At 39.4% G+C, this 26630-nt stretch overlaps 2 protein-coding genes across 23 annotated transcripts in view; both read right to left on the bottom strand.

Annotated features, from left to right (window-relative positions):
• Window positions 1-26630, bottom strand: part of LOC119502682 (major histocompatibility complex class I-related gene protein-like) — a 334522-nt gene that overhangs the window by 162539 nt on the left and 145353 nt on the right. For 15 of the 22 annotated variants that reach the window (XM_037793767.1, XM_037793766.1, XM_037793783.1 and 12 more), the window contains 6 exons: window positions 25916-26182; window positions 24316-24594; window positions 23876-24178; window positions 22470-22583; window positions 22238-22255; window positions 20923-22073 (listed from right to left, as the gene is read on the bottom strand). In XM_037793767.1, the coding sequence (XP_037649695.1) occupies window positions 22063-22073; window positions 22238-22255; window positions 22470-22583; window positions 23876-24178; window positions 24316-24594; window positions 25916-26182 (992 nt within the window). In that variant the 3' untranslated portion in view covers window positions 20923-22062. Of the gene's footprint in view, window positions 1-6236; window positions 6352-7787; window positions 8091-8227; window positions 8507-20922; window positions 22074-22237; window positions 22256-22469; window positions 22584-23875; window positions 24179-24315; window positions 24595-25915; window positions 26183-26630 lie in introns of those variants that run through there. The other 7 variants (XM_037793758.1, XM_037793759.1, XM_037793775.1 and 4 more) reach the window with 7 other exon arrangements.
• Window positions 5542-19733, bottom strand: LOC119502698 (major histocompatibility complex class I-related gene protein-like). Its single transcript, XM_037793849.1, has 7 exons — window positions 19177-19733; window positions 17407-17673; window positions 15983-16261; window positions 15543-15845; window positions 14410-14523; window positions 14176-14193; window positions 5542-5860 (listed from the first exon to the last, which is right to left on the bottom strand). The coding sequence occupies exons 1-7, from the start codon at window positions 19220-19222 to the stop codon at window positions 5850-5852; spliced, it is 1038 nt and encodes a 345-aa protein (XP_037649777.1). The 5' UTR covers window positions 19223-19733; the 3' UTR covers window positions 5542-5849.

The following is a 26630-nucleotide window of genomic DNA, read 5'->3' as shown; positions in this document are numbered from 1 at the left end:
GCGGTTCCCAACATGGGGGGTCAGGACTTTCCTAGGGGTCCTAAGATAAATCTGAAGGGTCACAAGATGATTAAAGGGATGGTTAGAAGAATACAAATTTACACAAAATTATGTCTATTTTTCTAACTTTCTCCGGGTTTCTTGCCACTTCACTTACTAATTAATAAATGTTAGCACGCTAGCATGCTAAATTAAGATGATGAACATGGTATAAATATTAAACCTGCTTAACATTAGCATGTTATCATGCTGATGTTAACATTCGTCTTAAAGGTTCTAAATGTGAGATTGGGAGCATTTCTATTGCCTCTGCACAGCTCTCAACATGGCGACGGCTGAGCCGGGAGCTCGCAGCTAACGGTGCTAACAGTAAAAACTATGGCAACAAGTGCTAACAGAGCTAACAGTGTTAACCTGAGGGGGGGAACCGGAGGGTGGGTGCTACACTTCCGCAACGCCACCGCAGGTCGGGACAGCGTTATCAGCTTTAACAGCCGTATGAGAGCAGTTCAGAGCGGCAGCCATGAGCTAGCCAGTGGGACACGCTCACATGCACTTACATGCACTAAAAGGCATGCACGGCCGGCCCGGCTGTGTCAACAAAGCACAGAGAAGCTCTGAGGGAGAGAGACTTCTCTGCTCAGGTAGACACGTCTAGAAGGGAGCCCGCAAATTGCGAAATCTGACCTGAGATCTGCTGAAAACTTGCAAAAACTCTCGCAAGACTCGCTGCCCGACGACCTAACCTTAACAATCTTGCAAGAGTTTCCCCTGTTTGCGGGCCCCCTTCTAGCCACTACCATTACTCGTCTATATATTTACATAGCAAATAGATGTTTGCTGCGTAAAAAGCAAGTGACAATGAAAGCTCTACTTCACTGCTCTGTATTTCCTTTCAAGGTACCCACAGCAAAGTAAAACAAGGATTGATTGCGGTAAATGCATGTGATTAGTAATCTGCAGGCTGTGCACTAGTAAGCAATGAGTCATAATGAGCGCCCGGTCTATACTGTCAACACTGTTGAGCTGAGTAAAATCATTCACAGTGTAGGCCTGCAAGTGTTGTGCCAATTAAAGCTACTTTAACATCAAACTTCGTGCATCTAACACCGTGTGTATTTACAGTCCTTTCATGCTGTGTGTATCAGTGATCATCAGACCTCTTGTGCATACAGAGCATTATTGAGCTGTCACGGAGAAAGTAGTCTCGGGTCACTCGTGCCGTTTTAACACAGAGAAATCACGGAGGGTTATTACAGGTCGTTTGTCTGCAGAGTACTCTCCGTTTCTAGTCACGCTAAAAAACTCCACAGGTGGAGACGTTAACAGCGTATTTCACTTTTTTAACCCACACTTTGGTCCTTTTCTTCGACGTTGTCGAGTCTCAATAGATTTCTCTTAATTATTCTCCTCTATGCGAGAACAGCAGAGCAAATCAGGCGTGGAGAATGAGTTCTCCGACAAGGACTTTAACAGCTGTGATATTTCTTTTGTCAGTTTTTTTTTTTGTCTCAGAATAGTAGGTGCAAATTTCCAACAAGTGCCAGACTTCACGGTGACACCCTGATTGTCGCCTGCATTACACACAGCATGTGTTCAGCCAGGTACTTGCTGTGGAGGAGCCAAGAGCAGGGGCTGTTATATGGGCTTATAAGGTTTGACAGGAATTCTGCAGGATTTTAATGGTATTTTACAGTTAATATGTAAGCTGAGACAGCAGCTCCCAAACTGGGACTCCCAGTGGTTCTTGATGCTGTTTTAGGGGTTTATGAACCCAGTGAGGAATAGTTGATTTCTAGTTTCCACTCTCATGTTATTATCACCCCACATTGGTGGGAAGTTTTGTACTTTGTACTTGAGTATTTCCATTTTATTCACTTTATACTTTTACTTCAATACAGTTAAGAGAGATACTTCTCTTACTCCACTGCATTTAATTACTACTTACTAGGGATGAACCAATTGCAAAATTATGGACAAATACCAATGATTACAATAAAATATTTGCCGATAGCCAATACCGTGGTTTTGTTGTTGTTTAGTTTGTTATTATTTATTCCCCCTTTGGTACTAGGGAAATAAAGACATCTTCATTATAAAAAAAAAAAATTAAGTGTCTTCACTTTTAAAGTCATTCAGCTCTTCATTCATATCTTGAATGAGCACAAATTGAATTATATAAATTTATAAAACAAGCTTTAAAGGTCCCATATTATAAAAAAAAATATTTATAAATGCCTACCTGTATACAAAGTAGGGAATTTAGGTGACGTGATGACAGCTGAGCTATCGCCATAACAGCTGAGCAAACTCCTTCCACTGAATACAAATGTTAGACGTGGTTGAAAGGCCCTGAAAAAGCGAGTAAGGGGACCTTGAGTTAAGTGTAGAGCTGCAAAGATTAATCGATTAGTTGTCAACTATTAAATTAATCGGCAACTATTTTGATAATCAGTTTGAGTCATTTAAAAAAAAATAATAATAATTCTCTGATTCCAATCTCTTAAATGTGAATATTTTCTGGTTTCTTTACTCCTCGATGACAGTAAACTGAATATCTTTGAGTTGTGGACAAAACAAGACATTTGAGGACATCATCTTGGGCTTTGGGAAACACTGATCGACATTTTTTAACATTTTATAGACCAAACAACTTCGATTAATCAAGAAAATAATTGACAGATTAATCAACAATGAAAATAATCGTTAGATGCAGCCCGAATTAAAGGTCAAATATTGTAAAAAGTGAGCTTTTCTTGTCTTTTATATTATAAAGCAGGTTTAAGGGCTATATAAATAATGTGAAAGTATCAAAACGCTCAATATACGGAGAAATACACACAGCCCGTATTCAGAAATTGTGCGTTTGAAATAAGCGGTTAGGATTTCTGTCCATTTGTGATTTCACAAATATACAATATTTAGACCATCACACGGTTATAAACGTAAACATTCTAAATGTGTCCCAGTTTATTTCCTGTTGCAGTGTATGTAAATAACATCAGCTGACAGGAAGTAAACATGGACCCAAATTGTGCCTAGCAACGCAATTCCGTTGCAATTCTGTTAAAATGCACTAAAACGGAGTGTTTCAGACAGAGGGTAAATACAGGTTATATTCAGGCAGACAGTATGAGGGAAATAAAGTGTTTTTTGAACATTACAGCATGTAAACATGTTCTAGTAGAAATACAAAATACAAGTATGAACCTGAAAATGAGCACGACATGGGACCTTTAAGTGTTTTTTTTTTGTCAAACAACTTTGTTCCTTTTCGAGCAGCTGCAAAAATAGATCATGCCGACACAAATACTTTTGGGCTTTCTGCATATATATATATGAATATATAGTACTATACTTGTACTTGTATAATTTTACTTAAATAGAGATTTGAAAACAGGATTTTATGTCATTCCATTTGTTGTATTTCTACTTTTACTGAACTAAAAGATGTGACTACTTTTTCCACCACATTCAGCATGTTGTACTCGATTCAGTATTAAATCAGCAACTTGACTTTTTCCATGTGGTTTACTGGAGACAATCCATATGCAGTGGGACTATGTGACCCTAATGTTTGAGAAATCCATAGACAAAGTCTGTAAGTGATGCAACTAAATAGTACTGATTACAGTTTAGTGAGTCGAGATGTTTCTTGCTGCAGTCTGCAAAAGTGGATGAAAAAAAAATAAAAAAATAGATTTAATCCAAGATTTTAAAGATAGTCCTAATTTGAATTGATATCATGGAAACTTGGAGAGAGGAAGTAAAGAACAACATTGCCCTCTGCTGGTCTGTTAAAGTGATTACTAAAAAAGAACAACTACAATGTGACAGAAGAGCAGAACTTTGTGTGACATGAGAATAAAAATAAATCTACCTTAGAGCTGCAACGATTAAGCGATTAGTTGTCAAATATAATCGATTAATCAGTTTGAGTAATTTTTGTAAGAAAAAAAAAGTCGAAATTCTCTGATTCCAGCTTCTTAAATGTGAATATTTTCTGGTTTCTTTCCTCCTCTATGACAGTAAACTGAATATCTTTGAGTTGAGGACAAAACAAGACATTTGAAGACGTCATCTTGGGCTTCAGGAAACACTGATCAACATTTTTCACCAATTTCTGACATTTTATAGACCAAACAACTAATCGAGAAAATAATCGACAATGAAAATAATTGTTAGTTGCAGCCCTACTGTAATCTACCTAGATCTCTCCTCACAGACTATGAATAAAAAACTACACCATTCAGGTTTTGTTGTACAAAGGTGGAAAGTAATTTATTACATTTATTTAAGTACCTAAGTACAGTTTTGAGATACATACTGTGGTTCAATCCTCGGCTGCTCCGGTCACCTGTGGATGTGTCCTTGAGCAAGACACTTAACCCCAAATTGCTCCCGAAGGCATAGCCATAAAAGTTGGCACTGATAGCCTCTGCCATCAGTGGGTGAACGGGTGAATGCTGACATGTAGTGTAAAGTGCTTTGAGTGGTCGGAAGACTAAAAAAATGCTATATAAATGCATTTACCAATATAAAAATAAAAAATAATAATAATAATGATAATAATAATAATGATAATAATAAAAAAAGATCTGGGGCAGCTGTGGCTCAGAGGGTAGAGCAGGTCGTCCACTACTTGGAAGGTCGGTGGTTCAATCCCCGGCTGCTCCGGGTCACATGTTGATGTGTCCTTGAGCAAGACACTTAAAAGGACTGTTTGTAACTTCTTATACGTATAAATCATTGCGGGTCGGTGTCCCGCAATGATTTCAGACGAGACTCCAACACAAACTACACGGAAGCACCAAAACCGCAAAGTTGTATCTAGTGAAGCCCGTCTGTTAAACAGTGTTGGACTCGGGGGAGACCGTAGCTTTGGTCTCCAGGGCCGTAGTCTCTGCTCCTCTGCCTGCCTGCTTGCTTACACACTGCGCTCGTTCTCGCTATTTTGCTCCACTCTCACGTGCATACACGCACACTACACACTGCAGAAGAGTTAGTTTAGCTCTGAGAATATCTAGTGAATGTACAGTGGATGTTTGTGCAGAAATAAATGCTGCAGCTCCTCCAGACCAACAGAGGTTTCCCGTATCTTGTGAAGTGACGGGGCTCCGCAGAGAGAAACGTTATCGTCTCCGACCAAAACTCCGGTGTCTCCCCTGTTCCCTCTGGGCCGCGGTTGGGAGGCTAAGGCAGGAAAAGCCAACACTAGGATCAGCAGTGATTCATGGAGAGACCTTCGTCTGGTCAGCTAACATTACTGCCAAGCAGCTGAAATATAGAGTGATATTGTGCTTTTAGCTGACGTGTGTCGCCTCACTGTTTTGAGCGATGCATGTTCATGTCTATGTAGAGCGAGCACAAGCGCGAGCAACAGGACGCTGACTTTCGTTGACTCAACGGCCACAGGTGTCACTTTTAACAAGCATTTTCTGATTCTTACAAAATAGTCCCATTAACCCCAAATTGCTCCTGAAGGCATGACCATCGGTGTGTGAATGAGTATTTAGATTAGATCCTGATGGGCAAAGTTGGCACCTTAGCAGCCTCTGCCATCAGTGTATGAATGTGTGTGTGAATGGGTGAATGCTGACATATAGTGTAAAGAGCTTTGAGTGGTCGGAAGCCTAGAAAAGTGCTATATAAATGCAAGTCCATCCGAACACTTCTTCCCTCCTTCAGTATGGCATCCCATCAGATGAGCAGCTCTCATTAGAGAGATTTATTAAATGAGTTTGGGGGGTTTTCTTTATCCAAATGAAGGGTAGAGAGCGCCATTTGTTGTTCAGATTATAAAGTCCTCTGAGACGATAAGTTGTGGAGTTCAGCATCCTCTTCTATGTTCACTGCCCCGCTGTCAACACAAGTAGTAAATAAAGTGAAATCCTTGTCATATTGGTGTCCACATTATGCAGGACGTTTGTTTTTATGGTGAACAGGATATTAGTTGCTCGCCCACAAGGGGAAAAATATATATAATTGTATATAATGTGAAATATTTCACAGTATAATACTTACTGTTAGCAGGGAGAAACCCTGAAATACAGATGAGAGAAAACAATGTTAGAAAATGAAAGCACAAAAAGAAAAAACAGCACTTTGTGCTTCACTATCACTTGTCAAATAAATGGATTGAGTTACCAGAAGTACCACACTAAATATGCAGGACGAGACTATCACAGGTATTTATTTTAATTCATCAGAGGAATAAAAACATCTCTGTTCCTCACCGTTATTGTTCCTCCTCCAGATGAAGAGTCCAGCGATGCAGACCGCCAGCAGCAGCAGCAGCAGTCCTACAAAAAACTCCAATAACAGGACCAGCAGGGAACCCTGCAGGAGGAACTGGAACCACAACAGATCATTCACACTTTGGGTTCATTCACACTGTGTGCTGTGTGGTTCTGAAAGTGTTTTCAGTGGTAATGCCTCAGTTCTGGATATGACTTTCATTTCAAATCAACATTCAGGCAGTGCTGTCAATCATTATTGGTCAAACAAATGTGCAGTAAATAAAAACCCTGACAAAGAGGTTCACAGCTCATCAGTGGTTTAAAGGGACTATTTGTAACTTTCAGAAATGCTTCTTAACAGCGACACCTGTGGCCGTGAAATCAACAAAAGTCAGCGTCGGGCTCGCGCTTGCTCGCTCTCAATATACCTGAACGAGCATCACTCAAAACAGTGAGGCGACACAAGTCAGCTAAAACCACAATATCACTCTATATTTCAGCTGCTTGGCAGTAATGTTAGCTGACCAGACGAAGGTCTCTCCATGAACATGATTTAGATCTGATCCTAGTGTTGGCTTTTCCTGCCTAAGTGCAGGCTGAAGCAGCGGGGCTCTGCAGCGTGTCTCCCTGCTCTCTCCTCCCGCAGCCGGAGAGCAGAGGAGACACCGGCACCCGGTCGGTAACGAGAGGGTAACGTTACTAGCTAAGGAGCTCCGCCACTTCACAAGACACGGGAAACATCTGTTGGTCTGGAGGAGCTGCAGCATTTTTTTTCTGCTCAAACGTCCCCTGTGCATTCACTAGATATTCTCAGAGCTAAACTAACTCTTCTGCAGTGAGGAGTGAGCGCGCGTTCACGTCTAGAGGTGGAGCGAGCTGAGAACGCGCGCGCTGTCTGAGCGAAGGCAGGCAGGCAGAGTTGGAGAGGCAGCGGCCACACGCGAACGCGCATATGTGAGCGCGCATGTGTGACGACCCGCTACATTTATGCGCGTACAAAGTTACAAATAGTCCCTTTAAGTGGGTACAGTAAACCAGGAGTTCAAGATATAAAAGCTTTATTTAGCGCCACGTATGTGTGAAAAGCCATCAAACTTGGCAGCACCTCTCAGAGTAAATGTCAGCACCGGTCCTCTAAATGTGGTTGCTGTTGCACGTTTTTAAGACTTATGGCTGGTTATGTAATACAGTGGTTCCCAAACTTTAGAATAATCAGGTTGATGTTCGGGCCCCCACAGCCAGGTGTAAACAGCTGTTTCTACACACATCCCCCAGCTGATTTTGAGTGATTATAATGAACGCTCTGATTAACAAATGTAGGATAAATAATATTAGGCTTTGTTTGTGTATTTAGTTTGGTTTAGTTTTCTCTCCCCCCAACCTGCCGGAAATGCCCCGTCAGAAACTCACCTGCATGCACACTTTGATTCTCACAAACACACTCAATAAAATCTGTTCTGAGGCAAATTATTTCACTGGTACAGGTGATGTAATGTAAAAACCATTCCCCAGTCTAAAATACTCCATTACTTGTGATTCCAGTCTTACCCCAGTTGGTCCTGATCACTGCTTTGTCCAGTCTGGTGACGATTTCGTCCACCACACCAGAGAGATGAAACACACAGTCGTACCTCCTCCAGTCTTCAGGTGCGACTGATGACAGGTTCAGCTCAACACTCATCTGGAAGGATCCATCGTGGTTGGGGAGGATCTCTCCGAGGTCCACGTCCTCATGAATCTCCTCTCCATCTTTCCTCCAGAACATCATGGCTCTGTCGGGGTAGAAACCTGTAGCGTGGCAGCTGACTGGAGAGGAGGGAGTCTTCTGGAGGAGAGACACTGAGGGACGCTCTGGGGAGAAGGACAGACACAGATGAGTCTGTACTGAGACACCAGGATGTGTCAGGATATTATTTTCATTGGAATGATACAGTGCCTTAGAAGCACTGAGTCCATGTACAACAGTACATCTTGCCATGTGATCCTACCTGTTCTCTGCAGAAAGCTCCTCCCATAGTGCACATACTTCTTCAGCCAGTCAGGACATACGTGGATGAAGTAGTCTTTGTTGTGTTCTAATCTAGCTTTGTCATTATCCCATCGAAGTTTAGTGATGAAGGCCTGTTGTTTTGGAGCGGTCCATGTCAGCGTCTGCAGGTCTAATGCAAGGAAGTCTTCTCCATCATAACCGTACTGATTATAACCAACAACCTCTCCAGTCTCGTCGTCCCACTCACAGCCGCTCATCTGCTGAAAAATGTGGGCATCTGAGAGAGACAGAGACAGAAAAAAGAGACATCTCAGTACAGCCAGCTCCTTTACCATTCTACCTTCTGTTTTAGAGGGGTGAGGTACAGGGGATGTTCAGGGGTAGATAAATAGTCAACAGTAGATGTCACATAGAAGTGGTGTACATCATCTGAAAGCTGGGAACCTGGAGATTCATTTCAGATGCAGCACGGTGTAGCAAGTTGTTCTAGTCATAAATCAGAATTAAAATGTATTAATAAATGGATGAATAAATTAAGATAAATAGTGAAAGTGTATAAGAGCGTAGAACATTATAATAGAAGTATATGATGGTCATCCCCATGCTCTATTATGTCTCATAAGTTGTTGCAGCATTTTTTGGTTTGATACCATTTGTTACAGATTTGGTGATAAATTTAACCATTTTTTACCACTGGAGTATTGATAAAAATGATCACTAATCCCTCCAAAATACCACATTAAGACACCAAGTCCTTGAGGAACACCATAGATAAAGCCATGCTGTGATTTGGTATCAAAAACGTTTGACATTTGGAGATTTCTGCAAGAATTGCATTTTTCTGCAATTCTGTAAACTGCTCAGAAACCCCCTTATTGTCAATCTAGGTAGGAAAGCCATCCATCCTCTGAATGCTCTAGGTCTGTAGTTTGATCCATCCATCCTCTGAATGCTCTAGGTCTTTAGTTTGTGGCTGTAAAGTTTCATGAGGCTGAGATTATCCTAGAGGTCACCACAGGTCATTTCATACAGTGAGGTCAAATTTCAGAAAATCGTCTCACTACACTGAAATGTCTCCTATGGGGACTAACATCATCACACATGAATACAGTTGGACTCATTGGATCCACAAGAGTGTCAGCTTTACAGTGATACCCAAATTTATATAATTCAAGACTGTTTAAGGACCCCAGTATGCAGAAATATTCAAATACACCATTTTCGAATAGGCGGAAATAACAGATTTATACTGCATTCAAAAAAACTGCATGTGATTATCATAAAGTGTGCATGTGTAAAGTCAAGGGACCCCTTTGAAAATCGCCATGGCAGTTTTTCCTTGCCAAAATTTAGCGTAACTTTGAGGTGTTATTTAGCGATCTTCCCAAGGAACATGGATTCCTTAGATGTTCTAGTTTCATATGATAACAGTATCATCACTCAGTGCAACAACCTCTTAAAGAGGTTAAGGGGTTAACAGATAATACGACATCTTCACCACAGAGACACACACACATTGGCTCAGTGTGTTTATACTGTAAGCTATGTCTCACTTCAGAGGGAGGAAACATTTCACCAGTAAAAAGTTACATACGAACATAAACATACTGTACCTCCAGTTGGGTTTAAGCGCTGCTTCAGGCTGTCCAAGTGGGCTCTGAAGAACTGCTGGTTATCAAAACACTCATGAGAATACCCCTCCAGGTCTTGTGGGTAATCCTTTGCTAGTTTCCTCATCCAGTCCTGTTTGAGTTCTGGGGTCATGTTGTTACTGTCACAGTAACCCATCAGCACTTCATCGAGCATTGCAGCACCTACAAACTCTGGGAAGTTTGGGACTCCAGAAGTTGCAGTAAGGAAATATTTCAGGGAGTGTTTCACTGCAAGACAAAGAAGGTTTTGATTTGTGTTTTAAACATTTTTGAGGGGTTGATTGATTAACCCATTTGTGCCCACAACTCAAATTTTGAATTTTGGGCTTGCCTCAGCACTAATTTGAAAACATTTTCAAAATCGGTCAAACTGTTTGGCTGAAAAGTGAGTTTTTCTTATCATACTAAATATAGTCTTTGGGCACATGGGCCTACTGTTTTTGCACTCCTTTATATTTGAGGTAAAAACAGTAGTCATGTGGACCTCAGATGAGATATACAGTAGTATGATAAGAAAATGGCTGTATCTCAGAAACTACAAAGGACACAATCAAGTATTTGGTATCTATGAACTCATACAAAGTTGAATATCAAAGATATGCACACATATGCAGTGTAAAAAGTGTTGTACTGTTAGATACTTGCCAAAAATATGTCCATACCACTTTTCAAATCTTTTGACCGATCAGAACAAATGTGTCCTTATCATACTAAATATAGTCTTTGGGCACAAATGGGTTAATTAATTGTCAATTACCCAAAAAAGGAGAATTTAAAAAAATGTTGGATTACTCTGAGCTACAAAAGAATATGTTCTAGACCCATTCTCATTTCTAATAGATATATAGATAGATACATAGATAGATAGATAGATAGATAGATAGATAGATAGATAGATAGATGTACTTTATTGATCCCAAATTAGGAAATTCTTCTGTTACAGCAGCAGGTTATTCAGGCAATGCACAGGGACAGTAAATATACAATAACTATACATATCAACACTAGAGGTAATATCTCTAGGACACAATATAAAGAATATATTAGAATACACTATACATATACCAGACTATTACAACTAGCTTGGAAAATATAAAATATGAAGAGAGAATAACAATAACATACTATAAACAATAGCAAAGTATGGAAGTTACAATTTTGTTTTAAAATAACAATAAATGAGGTAAATATTATATATATATATAATAATATAATATTTAAATTGAAATGTTGTGCATTGAGCAATGAGTAATGTAGATGGCCAGTATACAATCATTATTATTATTTATTGTAGGTCTACTAACAGCAGAGATTTGCTCTTTTGCAATTGATAGAATTATTATTAAGGAAACCTAGTAAATGTGAATTGCTGTAATATATCATTTTGATTTAATTGTGTTGTTCCATATAAACAATAATATTGGGGGACAGTAGGATAGGATTTCCACCGTAGAGGTTCTGTCTCCTAGCAACAGTCAAGATTTCCTCTATCATGTTTATGACGACGATATTAATATATTCCCTTTTAATTGCCTAAACTAAAGCATGTATACAGTTTAGGTGTCGTTTTGTGACACAATGGCGTGTAGGTCTATATAAAAACAACAGTAGTCTAGTGGTATTATTGTAAGTTCAGTGTGACAAAATGAAAGTGGTTCCTCAATGTCGCACTAAAAAGTGAATAAAACAAACAAGTTTTGCAGCAACAAGAATAACAGGAAATAACGTTGAGAGTCACAATATGATCTTACCTGTAGATGCAACATGACAGAAGAGGAACAACTTGAGTAACTTCATCTTGTTTTGAGTAGTAAGAGATAGAGAGAGCTACAGTCAGCTGACTAGCAAATATTTCGATGTGGGTCAGAAGCTTGGACCTTGTCGACTCAGGTGCAGATCCGCCCTCAGGTGTCTCACTCATTTTGGCCATGCGCCCAGGATACGGCCCGCCTACAGAGAGGTATCATACGAAACTAGAAACCCTAAGGAATCCATTGGTAGATTTGAAAACAGGATTTTTATGTCATTCCATTTGTTGTATTTCTACTTTTACTGAACTAAAAGATGTGAATACTTTTTCCACCACATTCAGCATGTTGTACTCGATTCAGTATTAAATCAGCAACTTGACTTTTTCCATGTGGTTTACTGGAGACAATCCATATGCAGTGGGACTACGTGACCCTAATGTTTGAGAAATCCATAGACAAAGTCTGTAATGTGATGCAACTAAATAGTACTGATTACAGTTTAGTGAGTTGAGACGTTTCTTGCTGCAGTCTGCAAAAGTGGATGAAAAAATAAAAAAAAAGATGGATTTAATCCAAGATTTTAAAGATAGTCCTAATTTGAATTGATATCATGGAAACTTGGAGAGAGGAAGTAAAGAACAACATTGCCCTCTGCTGGTCTGTTAAAGTGATTACTAAAAAAGAACAACTACAATGTGACAGAAGAGCAGAACTTTGAGGTGTGACATGAGAATAAAAAGAAATCTACCTTAGAGCTGCAACGATTAAGTGATTAGTTGTCAACTATAATCAATTAATCAGTTTGAGTAATTATTGTAAGAAAAAAGAAAGTCTAAATTCTCTGATTCCAGCTTCTTAAATGTGAATATTTTCTGGTTTCTTTCCTCTTCTATGACAGTAAACTGAATATCTTTGAGTTGAGGACAAAACAAGACATTTGAGGACGTCATCTTGGACTTTAGGAAACACTGATTTACAGTTTTCACCAATTTCTGACATTTTATAGACCAAACAACTAATCGAGAAAATAATCGACAATGAAAATAATTGTTAGTTGCAGCCCTACTGTAATCTATCTAGATCTCTCCTCACAGACTATGAATAAAAAAAAAATACACCATTCAGGTTTTGTTGTACAAAGATGGAAAGCAATTTATTACATTTACTTAAGTAGAAGAATTATCATACCAACAAGTGGACAGCCAGAAAGAAATAGTATTTACATACAATGAAAAGCATAAAAAGAAATTGTCAAACACTTGATGCCTTGATTTACATATTCAAAAAGGAGTGAGAAGAATTACAAATGTATTTAATCCAACCCCTTCTCCATAAATCATTAGTTACACATTTGTTATCAATCCAGAATACCAATTCATGACCTATAATATAACTCAATCACAATACCAATTCATTACTTATAATATAACTTAATCACAATACCCATTCATTACTTATAATATAACTTAATCACAATACCAATTAATTACTGACATATTTGACTTAATCATATTAACTAGTTGTTATCTTTTCTTATATGCACATATTATTATTTATAATATGCAATAAGCACATGCAATACAACATGCAATACATACATACACATATACATACATATATATATATATATATATATATACATTGCACATTGCACTACATGCGCACACTGCACACCACATACCTATATATATATATACACTCACCGGCCACTTTATTAGGCACACCTGTTCGATTGTTTGTTAACACAAATAGCTAATCAGCTAATCACATGGCAGCAACTCAATGCATTTAGGCATCTAGACGTGGTGAAGACGACTTGCTGAAGTTCAAACCGAGCATCAGAATGGGGAAGAAAGGGGATTTAAGTGACTTTGAACGTGGCATGGTTGTTGGTGCCAGATGGGCTGGTCTGAGTATTTCAAAAACTGCTGATCTACTGGGATTTTCACGCACAACCATCTCTAGGGTTCACAGAGAATGGTCCGAAAAAGAGAAAATATCCAGTGAGCGGCAGTTGTGTGGACGGAAATGCCTTGTTGATGTCAGAGATCAGAGGAGAATGGGCAGAGTGGTTCGAGATGATAGAAAGGCAACAGTAACTCAAATAACCACTCGTTACAACCAAGGTATGCAGAATACCATCTCTGAACGAACAACACGTCCAACCTTGAAGCAGATGGGCTACAGCAGCAGAAGACCACCCGGTACTAGCAAGGTGTACCTAATAAAGTGGCCGGTGAGTGTATATATATATATATATATATATATATATATAGCAGCCAATCAGATGAGCAGCTTTCATCAGAGAGATTTATTAAATGACAGAATGTTGTGGAGTTCAGCATCCTCTTCTATGTTCACTGCCCCGCTGTCAAAATAAGTAGTACATAAAGTGAAATCCTTGTCATATTGGTGTCCACATTATGCCAGACGTTTGTTTTTATGTTGAACAGGATATTAGTTGCTCGCCCACAAGGGCAAAATATATATATAAATATATATAATTGTATATAATGTGAAATATTTCACAATATAATACTTACTGTTAGCAGGGCGAAACCCTGAAATACAGATGAGAGAAAACAATGTTAGAAAATGATTCACATTTCAGAATTTATGAAAGCAGAAAAAGAAAAAAAACAGCATTTTGTGCTTCACTATCACAGTCAAATAAATGGATTGAGTTACCAGAAGTACCACACTAAATATGCAGGACGAGACTATCACAGGTATTTATTTTAATTCATCAGAGGAATAAAAACATCTCTGTTCCTCACCGTTATTGTTCCTCCTCCAGATGAAGAGTCCAGCGATGCAGACCGCCAGCAGCAGCAGCAGCAGTCCTACAACAACTCCAATAACAGGAGCAGCAGGGAACCCTGCAGGAGGAACTGGAACCAAAACAGAACATTCACACTTTGGGTTCATTCACACTGTGTGCTGTGTGGTTCTGAAAGTGTTTTCAGTGGTCTTGACCAGTGGGCTTTTCGAGTCTTGACCCCCAGAATAATCCGGTTGGTGTTCGGGACCCCCCCCCAGCCAGGCGTAAACAGCTGTTTCTACTTGCGATTTTGAGTGATTATAGTGAACGCTCTGATTAATAAATGTAGGATAAATAATATAAGGCGTTGTTTGTGTGTTTAGTTTGGTTTAGTTTGAACAGCTAGCTCCTAGGCGTTGTCCAATGTGCTCCAGGCACTGTGGATTTCTGATGCGTTTCGTGACTTTTTCTCTCCCCCCGACCCGCCGGAAATGCCCCGTCAGAAACTCACCTGCATGCACACTTTGATTCTCACAAACACACTCACTAAATATCAATTCTATATCACTGGTTGAGGCGATGTAATGTAAATGCCATTCCCCAATATAAAATAAGTTTTTTCTTTTTAATATGTTATCCCGACCCCCAGGTTGAGAACCACTGATGTAATAAACCATAACTTGGAAAATTTCACAGACAGTCCCACTGTAGACAAATAGCCCAAAATATCCTTAACTTTGCTCCTGTAGCTGACGGGTTAAGACGCCGACCACGAACCATAATGTCCCCAGTTTGAGCCACAGATCTTTGTTGCATCTTTCTCTGCCTCGTTTCCTGTCATCTCAATACTGTCTCCAGTAAAGGCACAAACTGTCACTGCTCTACTTTGTTTTATGTGAGTTTATATGGCTTTTTTAAAGCATTGCTTTTTACATTTGTATTATGTTTTATGTTTTTATGTTTTCTGTGTTTTACCTAGCTGCGAGACAAATCGCTCCTGGGGGACAACAAAGTTGAAGTTAACATTTTGGCACTATACACACTAGTTTCTGATAAGTTCTTCCTTAATTATGGTCTAACTGTCCACCAAATGTTACAGGAATCTGTTGCAAATAAATAAACAAATATACAAGTATATACCAGTCTTACCCCAGTTGGTCCTGATCACTGCTTTGTCCAGTCTGGTGACGATGTCGTCCACCACACCAGAGAGATGAAACACACAGTCGTACCTCCTCCAGTCTTCAGGTGCGACTGATGACAGGTTCAGCTCAACACTCATCTGGAAGGATCCATCGTGGTTGGGGAGGATCTCTCCGAGGTCCACGTCCTCATGAATCTCCTCTCCATCTCTCCTCCAGAACATCATGGCTCTGTCGGGGTAGAAACCTGTAGCGTGGCAGCTGACTGGAGAGGAGGGAGTCTTCTGGAGGAGAGACACTGAGGGACGCTCTGGGGAGAAGGACAGACACAGATGAGTCTGTACTGAGACACCAGGATGTGTCAGGATATTATTTTCATTGGAATGATACAGAGCCTTAGAAGCACTGAGTTCATGTACAACAGTACATCTTGCCATGTGATCCTACCTGTTCTCTGCAGAGAGCTCCTCCCATAGTGTAGGTACTTCCTCAGCCATTCAGGATATATGTTGATGAAGTAGTGTTTGTCGTTTTCTAATTTAGCTTTGTCATTATCCCATTGAAGTTTGGTGATGAAGGCCTGTTGTTTTGGAGCGGTCCATGTCAGCGTCTGCAGGTCCAACACAAGGAAGTCTTCTCCATCATAACCGTACTGACTAAAACCAACAACCTCTCCAGTCTCGTCGTCCCACTCACAGCCGTTCATCCTCTGAAAAATGTGGGCACCTGAGAGAGAGACAGAAAAAAGAGACATCTCAGTACAGCCAGCTCCTTTACCATTCTACCTTCTGTTTTAGAGGGGTGGGGTACAGGGGATGTTCAGGGGTAGATAAATAGTCAACAGTAGATGTCACATAGAAGTGGTGTACATCATCTGAAAGCTGGGAACCTGGAGATTAATTTGAGATGCAGCTCTGTGTCAAGTTGTTCTAGTCATTAATCAGAATTAAAATGTATTAATAAATGGATGAATAGATTTAAATAAATAGTGAAAGTGTATAAGAGCATAGAACATTATAATAGAAATATATGATGGTCATTCCCATGCTCTATTATGTCTCATAAGTTGTTACAGCAATTTTTGGGTTGATACCATTTGTTACAGATTTGGTGATAAATTTAACCATTTTTTACCACTGGAGTATTGATAAAAAAATCGCCAATCCCTTCAAAATACCACATTAAGACACCAAGACCTTGAGGAACACCATAGAAAAAGCCATGCTGTGATTTGGTATCAAAAAAGTTTGACATTTGGAGATTTCTGCAAGAATTGCATTTTTCGGCGATTGGATGGCAAGCACTTCTGTTGTGTAAACTGCTCAGAAGCCCCCTTATTGTCAATCTAGTTAGGAAAGCCATCCATCCTCTGAATGCTCTAGCTCTTTAGTTTGTGGCTGTAAAGTTTCATGATGTTGTGATTATCCTAGAGGTCACCACAGGTCAATTCATACAGTGAAAAAATGGTCTCACTACACTGAAATGTCTCCTATGGGGACTAACATCATCACAGATGAATACATTCAGGCTTATTGGATCCACAAGAGTCTCAGCTTTACAGTGGGACCCCTTTGAAAATCGCCATGGCAGTTTTTCCTTGCCAAAATTTAGCGTAACTTTGAGGTGTTATTTAGCGATCTTCCCAAGGAACATGGATTCCTTAGATGTTCTAGTTTCATATGATAACAGTATCATCACTCAGTGCAACAACCTCTTAAAGAGGTTAAGGGGATAACAGATAATATGACATCTTCACCACAGAGACACACACACATTGGCTCAGTGTGTTTATACTGTAAGCTATGTCTCACCTCAGAGGGAGGAAACATTTCACCAGTAAAAAGTTACATACGAACATAAACATACTGTACCTCCAGTTTGGTTTAAGCGCTGCTTCAGGCTGTCAAGGTTGGCTCTGAAGAACTGCTGGAAACTAAAACACTGAAGAGAATACCACTCCAGGTGTTGTGGCTCATCCTTTGCTAGTTTCCTCACCCAGTCCTGTTTGGGTTCTGGGGTCTTGTTGTTGCTGTCACAGTAACCTATCAGCACTTCATCGAGCATCGCAGCAGCCACAAACTCTGGGAAGTTTGGGAATCCAGAAGTTGCAGTAACGAAAAATTTCAGGGAGTGTTTCACTGCAAGACAAAGAAGGTTTTGAATTGGATTTTGAACATTTTTGAGGGGTTGATTGATTAACCCATTTGTGCCCACAACTGAAATTTTGAATTTTGGACTTGCCTCAGCACTAATTTGAAGACATTTTCAAAATCGGTCAAACCGTTTGGCTGAAAAGTGAGTTTATCTTATCATACTTTATCTAGCCTTTGGGCACATGGGCCTACTGTTTTTGCACTCCTTTATATTTAGGTAAAAACAGTAGTCACGTGACCTCAGATGAGATATACAGTAGTATGATATTAAAATGTCTGTATCTCAGAAACTACAAAGGACACAATCAAGTATTTGGTATCTATGAACTCATACAAAGTTGAATATCAAAGATATGCACACATATGCAGTGTAAATAGTGTTGTACTGTTAGATACTTGCCCAAAGTATGTCCGTACCACTTTTCAAATCTTTTGACCGATCAGAACAAATGTGTCCTTATCATACTAAATATAGTCTTTGGGCACAAATGGGTTAATTAATTGTCAATTACCCAAAAAAGGAAAATAATATGTTGAATTAGTCTGAGCTACAAAAGAATATGTTATAGACCCATTCACATTACAGATAGATAGATAGATAGATAGATAGATAGATAGATAGATAGATAGATGTACTTTATTGATCCCAAATTGGGAAATTCTTCTGTAACAGCAGCAGGTTATTCAGGCAATGCACAGGGACCGTAAATATACAATAAATATACATATCAACACTAGAGGTAATATCTATAGGATACACAATATAACAAATATATTAGAATACACTATAAATATACCAGACTACTACAACTAGCTTGGAAAATATAAAATATGAATATATAATAACAATAACATGCTATAAACAATAGCAAAGTATGGAAGTTACAATTTTGTTTTAAAATAACAATAAATTAGGTAAATATTATATATATATATAATAATAATATAATATTTAAATTGAAATGTTGTGCATTGATCAATGAGTAATGTAGATGGCCAGTATACAATCATTATTATTATTTATTGTAGGCCTACTAACAGCAGAGATTTGCTCTTTTGCAAATGATAGAATTATTATTAAGGAAACCTAGTAAATGTGAATTGCTGTAATACATAATTTTGATTTAATTGCGTTTTTCCATATAAAACAATCATATTGGTGGATAGTAGGATAGGATTTCCCACCGTAGAGGTTCAGTCTCCTCGCAACAGTCAAGATTTCCTCTATCATGTTTATGACGACGATATTAATATTTTCCCTTTTAATTGCCTAAACTAAATCATATATACAGTTTAGGTGTCGTTTTCTGACACAATGGCGTGTTGGCCTATATAAAAACAACAGTAGGCTAGTGGTATTATTGTAAGTTCAGTGTGACAAAGTGAAAGTGGTTCCTCAATGACGCACTAAAAAGTGACTAAATCAAACAAGTTTTGCAGCAACAAGAATAACAGGAAATAACGTTGAGAGTCACAATATGATCTTACCTGTAGATGCAACGTGACAGAAGAGGAACAAAATGAGTAACTTCATCTTGTTTTGATTAGTAAGAGATAGAGAGAGCTACAGTCAGCTGACTAGCAAATGTTTCGACATGGGTCGTGAAGCTTGGAACTTGTCGACTCAGGTGCGGATCCGCCCTCAGGTGTCTCACTCATTTTGGCCATGCGCCCAGGATACGGCCCGCCTACAGAGAGGTATCATACGAAACTAGAAACCCTAAGGAATCCATTGGTAGATTTGAAAACAGGATTTTATGTCATTCCATTTGTTGTATTTCTACTTTTACTGAACTAAAAGATGTGAATACTTTTTCCACCACATTCAGCATGTTGTACTCGATTCAGTATTAAATCAGCAACTTGACTTTTTCCATGTGGTTTACTGGAGACAATCCATATGCAGTGGGACTATGTGACCCTAATGTTTGAGAAATCCATAGACAAAGTTTGTAAGTGATGCAACTAAATAGTACTGATTACAGTTTAGTGAGTCGAGACGTTTCTTGCTGCAGTCTGCAAAAGTGGATGAAAAAATAAATAAAAAGATGGATTTAATCCAAGATTTTAAAGATAGTCCTAATTTGAATTGATATCATGGAAACTTGGAGAGAAGAAGTAAAGAACAACATTGCCCTCTGCTGGTCTGTTAAAGAGATTACTAAAAAAAGAACAACTACAATGTGACAGAAGAGCAGAACTTTGAGGTGTGACATGAGAATTAAAAGAAATCTACCTTAGAGCTGCAACGATTAAGCGATTAGTTGTCAACTATAATCGATTAATCAGTTTGAGTCATTTTTATAAGAAAAAAAAGTCTAAATTCTCTGATTCCAGCTTCTCAAATATCAATATTTTCTGGTTTCTTTCCTCCTCTCTGACAGTAAACTGAATATCTTTGAGTAGTGGACAAAACAAGACATTTGAGGACGTCATCTTGGGCTTTGGGAAACAATGATTCACCAATTTCTGACATTTTATGGACCAAACAATAAATCTGAACACAATCAAGGCATTCTGGAGTGAAATGTGCTGCCCAGTGTCAGAAAGCTTGGTCTCAGTTGCAGGTCATGGGTCCTCAAACAGGATAATGACCCAAAACACAGCTAAAAACACCCAAGAATGGCTAAGAACAAAACATTGGACTATTCTGAAGTGGCCTTCTATGAGCCCGGATCTAAATCCTATTGAACATCTGTGGAAGGAGCTGAAACATGCAGTCTGGAGAAGGCACCCTTCAAACCTGAGACAGCTGGAGCAGTTTGCTCACGAGGAGTGGGCCAAAATACCTGTGGACAGGTGCAGAAGTCTCATTGAGAGTTACAGAAATCACTCGATTGAAGTGATTGTCTCGAAAGGTTGTGCAACTAAATATTAAGTTAAGGGTACCATCATTTTTGTCTAGGCCAGTTTCATTAGTTTGTTTTTTTAAATGATTCTGTTGAACCATAATTCAAAAACAATATCTGATTTTCATTAGTTCATTTTCAGAATGAATTTTTATTTATTATTACTTTTGTCAGTTTCAAGTTATTTCAGTGACCATTGTGGGTTTTTCTTTCTTTAACGGAACGTTACCAACAACTTTGCCTACGTGTGTATGTGCACAAAAGGAGGGCCCTGCTTAAGTCAAATAAAATAGGCCTATATTATCCAAAAAGCATGTGGATTATATTCATATGAAAATAAAAATATACATGGCCTCAGATATTCACAATGAGAGAAAAAAGAAAGTGTAGGTAACAAAAGAAAGAGGGCCATTTCATTTCATGAAAAGGCAGAAGTTAGCAAACGTTCAATATTCCATGGTTTACAACAGTGGTTAGTTTGCGACATTGCGTCATTATGACAGTCTACTGGAACTGACGCCACTGGCGTCACAATTTATGGCAAACATTGACTCACGCCCCTTGGCGTTCTCACATAGTAGGCTACACAAAATAAAGTTTGCAAGTAAAATTATTGTTTGCAAATGACAGAATAAAGGAAATAAGCTGAAGTTACTGAAATAATAAAGTCAATGTTCCAGTCACGCGACGTGATCCAGGAGAAAAGAACTTAACATCAGTCAGGCAAACAAAATTAGGAGGTTGTCAACTTGCAGGATGATCTACTCACAGTACTGTCATGGGGAAGAGGAGAGGTCTCGGAAAAAAAGTCCCAGCTTCCTCGGGACAGCGGAACAGTTTTGGCTTTCCCTCCACCATCACTCTCAGCGTGCAAGGATACAGCAGAGAGTATTTGATATCAGCGGCACAATGTTTCTTTTTGACAGCATCAAACTGCCGGCGTTTATTGATCAAAGGTGAGCTCCTTTCTCTCCCTGGCCAGACGTGAAATCCTCACTTTGTCCTGGAAATGTAAGAACTTGACCAGGATGGGTCTAGGAGCAGATCAGCAGAAAAACAGACTTAAATAATTCGAAATAGATGTAGATCAGCCGGCTGCTCCGGTCACGTGTCGATGTGTCCTTGAGCAAGACACTTAACCCCAAATTGCTCCCAAAGGCATAGCCATCGGTGAGTGAATGAGTATTTAGATTAGATCCTGATGGGCAAAGTTGGCACCTTAGCAGCCTCTGCCATCAGTGTGTGAATGTGTGTGTGTGAATGGGTGACTGCTGACATGTAGTGTAAAGAGCTTTGAGTGGTCGGAAGACTAGAAAAGTGCTATATAAATGCAAGTCCATCCGAACACTTCTTCTCTCCTTCAGTATGGCAGCCAATCAGATGAGCAGCTCTCATTAGAGAGATTTATTAAATGAGTTTGGGGGGTTTTCTTTATCCAAATGAAGGGTAGAGAACGCCATTTGTTGTACAGATTGTAAAGTCCTCTGAGACGATAAGTTGTGGAGTTCAGCATCCTCTTCTATGTTCACTGCCCCGCTGTCAACACAAGTAGTAAATAAAGTGAAATCCTTGTCATATTGGTTTCCACATTATGCCGGACGTTTGTTTTTATGGTGAACAGGATATTAGTTGCTCGCCCACAAGGGGAAAAATATATATAATTGTATATAATGTGAAATATTTCACAGTATAATACTTACTGTTAGCAGGGCGAAACCCTGAAATACAGATGAGAGAAAACAATGTTAGAAAATGATTCACATTTCAGAATTTATGAAAGCAGAAAAAGAAAAAAATGCATTTTGTGCTTCACTATCACAGTCAAATAAATGGATTGAGTTACCAGAAGTACCACACTAAATATGCAGGACGAGACTATCACAGGTATTTATTTTAATTCATCAGAGGAATAAAAACATCTCTGTTCCTCACCGTTATTGTTCCTCCTCCAGATGAAGAGTCCAGCGATGCAGACTGCCAGCAGCAGCAGCAGCAGTCCTACAACAACTCCAATAACAGGACCATCAGGGAACCCTGCTGGAGGAACTGGAACCAAAACAGAACATTCACACTTTGGGTTCATTCACACTGTGTGCTGTGTGGTTCTGAAAGTGTTTACAGTGGTAATGCCTCAGTTCTGGATATGACTTTCCTTTCAAATCAACATTCACGCAGTGCTGTCAATCATTATTGGTCAAACAAATGTGTAGTAAATAAAAACCCTGACAAAGAGGTTCACAGCTTATCAGTGGTTTAAGTCGGTACAGTAAACCAGGAGTTCAAGACGTAAAAACGAACAATAATGTTTGGACGGGTGCTCTACAAACAAATCAATGTCCAGTGCGCTGTGTAACGCTATATCAGTTACATTTATTTAAACTTTCACATCTCACCATCATGTTCTTCCCCTGTTTCCATTCAGTGGGATCTAATTCAACAATGTTTCATATGGCAAGGCTCTGCTCGGCCTGGCACGGCTCGGCACGGTCAAAAACTGTTTGGCTCTCCGTCTCACACATCCTGATCCTAATCAGGAGAGCTTACCTATATGCACTTTCATGTCCATGTTACACCCTGTGGTCAGTGCTAGAACTGCAGGAATACATTAATTGTGTCATCCACAGATAAAAGTAAAACAAACAAAAAACGACATTAAGGCTCCAACATAAGGCTTTGTTTGTGTGTTTAGTTTGGTTTAGTTTGAACAGCTAGCTCCTAGGCGTTGTCCAATGTGCTCCAGGCACTGTGGATTTCTGATGCATTTCGTGACTTTTTCTCTCCCCCCGACCCGCCGTAAATGCCCCGTCAGAAACTCACCTGCATGCACACTTTGATTCTCACAAACACACTCAAAAAAATCTATTCTATATTCCCCGGTATAAAATAAGTTTTTTCTTTTTAGTATGTTATCCCGACCCCCAGGTTGAGAACCACTGATGTAATAAAACATAACTTGGAAGATTACACAGCCAGTCCCACTGTAGAGAAATAGTACAACATATCATAAACTTTGCACCTGTAGCTGACGAACCACAACGTCCCCAGTTTGAGCAACAGATCTTTGTTGCATCTTTCTCTGCCTTGTTTCCTGTCATCTCAATACTGTCTCCAGTAAAGGCACAAACTGTTGCTGCTCTACTTTGTTTTATGTGAGTTTATATGGCTTTTTTAAGCATTTCTTTTATCATTGGGGACAACAAAGTTGAAGTTAACATTTTGGCACTATACACACTAGTTTCTAATAAGTTCTTCCTTAATTATGGTCTAACTGTCCACCAAATGTTACAGGAATCTGTTGCAAATAAATAAACAAATATACAAGTATATACCAGTCTTACCCCAGTTGGTCCTGATCACTGCTTTGTCCAGTCTGGTGACGATGTCGTCCACCACACCAGAGAGATGAAACACACAGTCGTACCTCCTCCAGTCTTCAGGTGCGACTGATGACAGGTTCAGCTCAACACTCATCTGGAAGGATCCATCGTGGTTGGGGAGGATCTCTCCGAGGTCCACGTCCTCATGAATCTCCTCTCCATCTTTCCTCCAGAACATCTTGGCTCTGTCGGGGTAGAAATCTGTAGCGTGGCAGCTGACTGGAGAGGAGGGAGTCTTCTGGAGGAGAGACACTGAGGGACGCTCTGGGGAGAGAGACAGACACAGATGAGTCTGTACTGAGACACCAGGATGTGTCAGGATATTATGTTCATTGGAATGATACAGAGCCTTAGAAGCACTGAGTCCATGTACAACAGTACATCTTGCCATGTGATCCTACCTGTTCTCTGCAGAGAGCTCCTTCCATACTGTAGGTACTTCTTCAGCATGTCAGGACATGTTTGGATATAGTAGTGTTTGTCGTATTCTAATCTATCTTTATCATTATCCCATCGAAGTTTAGTGATGAAGGCCTGTTGTTTTGGAGCGGTCCATGTCAGCGTCTGCAGGTCCAACACAAGGAAGTCTTCTCCATCATAACCGTACTGACTAAAACCAACAACCTCTCCAGTCTCGTTGTCCCACTCACAGCCGTTCATCCTCTGAAAAATGTGGACATCTGAGAGAGACAGAGACAGAAAAAAGAGACATCTCAGTACAGCCAGCTCCTTTACCATTCTACCTTCTGTTTTAGAGGGGTGGGGTACAGGGGATGTTCAGGGTTAGATAAATAGTCAACAGTAGATGTCACATAGAAGTGGTGTACATCATCTGAAAGCTGGGAACCTGAAGATTCATTTGAGATGCAGCACTGTGTGGCAAGTTGTTCTAGTCATAAATCAGAATTAAAATGTATTAATAAATGGATGAATAGATTTAAATAAATAGTGAAAGTGTATAAGAGCGTAGAACATTATGATAGAAGTATATGATGGTCATTCCCATGCTCTGTTATGTCTCATAAGTTGTTGTAGCATTTTTTGGGTTGACATCATTTGTTACAGATTTGTTGCTAAATTTAACCATTTTTTACTGCTGGAGTATTGATAAAAATGATCACTAATCCCTCCAATATACCACATTAAGACACCAAGACCTTGAAGAACACCATAAAAAAAGCTATGCTTGGATTTGGGATAAAAAACGTTTGACATTTGGAGATTTCTGCAAGAATTGCATTTTTCGGCGATTTGATGGCGAGCACTTCTGTTGTGTAAACTGCTCAGAAACCCCCTTATTGTCAATCTAGCTAGGAAAGCCGTCCATCCTCTGAATGCTCTAGGTCTCTAGTTTGTGGCTGTAAAGTGAGGCTGTGATTATCCTAGAGGTCACCACAGGTCATTTCATAAAGTCAGGTCAAGTTTAAAAAAAATGGTCTCACTACACTGAAATGTCTCCTATGGGGACTAACATCATCACACATGAATACAGTTGGGCTCATTGGATCCACAAGAGTCTCAGCTTTACAGTGATACCCAATGTATGTAATTCAAGACTGTTTAAGGACCCCAGTATGCAGAAATATTCAGATACACCATTTTAGAATAGGCGGAAATAACAGATTTATACTGCATTAAAAAAACTGCATGTGATTATCATAAAGTGTGCATGTGTAAAGTCAAGTGACCCCTTTGAAAATCGCCATGACAGTTTTCCCTCGACAAAATTTTGCTTAAATTTGCAGCGTTATTTAGCGATCTTCCCGACAAGCTAGTATGACATGGTTGGTAGCAATGGATTCCTTAGATTTTTTTAGTTTCATATGATAACAGTATCATCACAGTGCAACAACCTCTTAAAGAGGTTAAGGGGTTAACTGATAATATGACATCTTCACTACACATTGGCTCAGTGTGTTTATACTGTAAGCTATGTCTCACCTCAGAGGGAGGAAACATTTCACCAGTAAAACGTTACATATGAACATAAACATACTGTACCTCCAGTTTGGTTTAAGCGCTGCTTCAGGCTGTACAAGTTGGCTCTGAAGAACTGCTGGCTATCAAAACACTCCTGAGAATACCACTCCAGGTGTTGTGGCTCATCCTTTATTAGTTTCCTCACCCAGTCCTGTTTGGGCTCTGGGGTCTTGATGTTGATGTCACAGTAACCCATCAGCACTTCATCGACCATCGCAGCAGCCACAAACTCTGGGAAGTTTGGGACTCCAGAAGTTGCAGTAGAGAAAAATTTCAGGGAGTGTTTCACTGCAAGACAAAGAAGGTTTTGAATTGGATTTTAAATATTTTTGAGGGGTTGATTGATTAACCCATTTGTGCCCACAACTGAAATTCAGAATTTTGGGCTTGCCTCAGCACAAATTAGAAGAAATTTTCAAAATCGGTCAAACCGTTTGGCTGAAAAGTGAGTTTTTCTTATTATACTAAATATAGTCTTAGGGCACATGGGACTACTGTTTTTGCACTCCTTTATATTTTAGGTAAAAACAGTAGCCACGTGTCCTCAGATGAAATATACAGTAGTATGATAAGAACATGGCTGTATCTCAGAAACTACAAAGGGCACAATCAAGTATTTGGTATCTATGAACTCATACAGAGTTGAATATCAAAGATATGCACACATATGCAGTGTAAAAAGTGTGATTTTTCATGTAATCTTTCAAAGTTGTACTGTTAGATACTTGCCCAAAGT

This window comes from Sebastes umbrosus, chromosome 15 (genome assembly GCF_015220745.1).
Source record: "Sebastes umbrosus isolate fSebUmb1 chromosome 15, fSebUmb1.pri, whole genome shotgun sequence".
In the NCBI taxonomy this organism is placed as follows: Eukaryota; Metazoa; Chordata; class Actinopteri; order Perciformes; family Sebastidae; genus Sebastes; species Sebastes umbrosus.
Note: the sequence above shows the minus strand (reverse complement) of the source record. Positions and strands in the feature narration are given on the sequence as shown.

Coding starts and splice junctions, on each gene's coding strand:
- LOC119502698 (XM_037793849.1), bottom strand. CDS start 19,222: ATGAAGTTACTCATTTTGTTCCTCTTCTGTCACGTTGCATCTACAG. Junction 15,846..15,982: donor GAGCTCTCTGCAGAGAACAG/GTAGGATCACAT, acceptor CCTTCTCCCCAG/AGCGTCCCTCAGTGTCTCTC. Junction 14,524..15,542: donor AGTGATCAGGACCAACTGGG/GTAAGACTGGTA, acceptor TTTTGGTTCCAG/TTCCTCCTGCAGGGTTCCCT.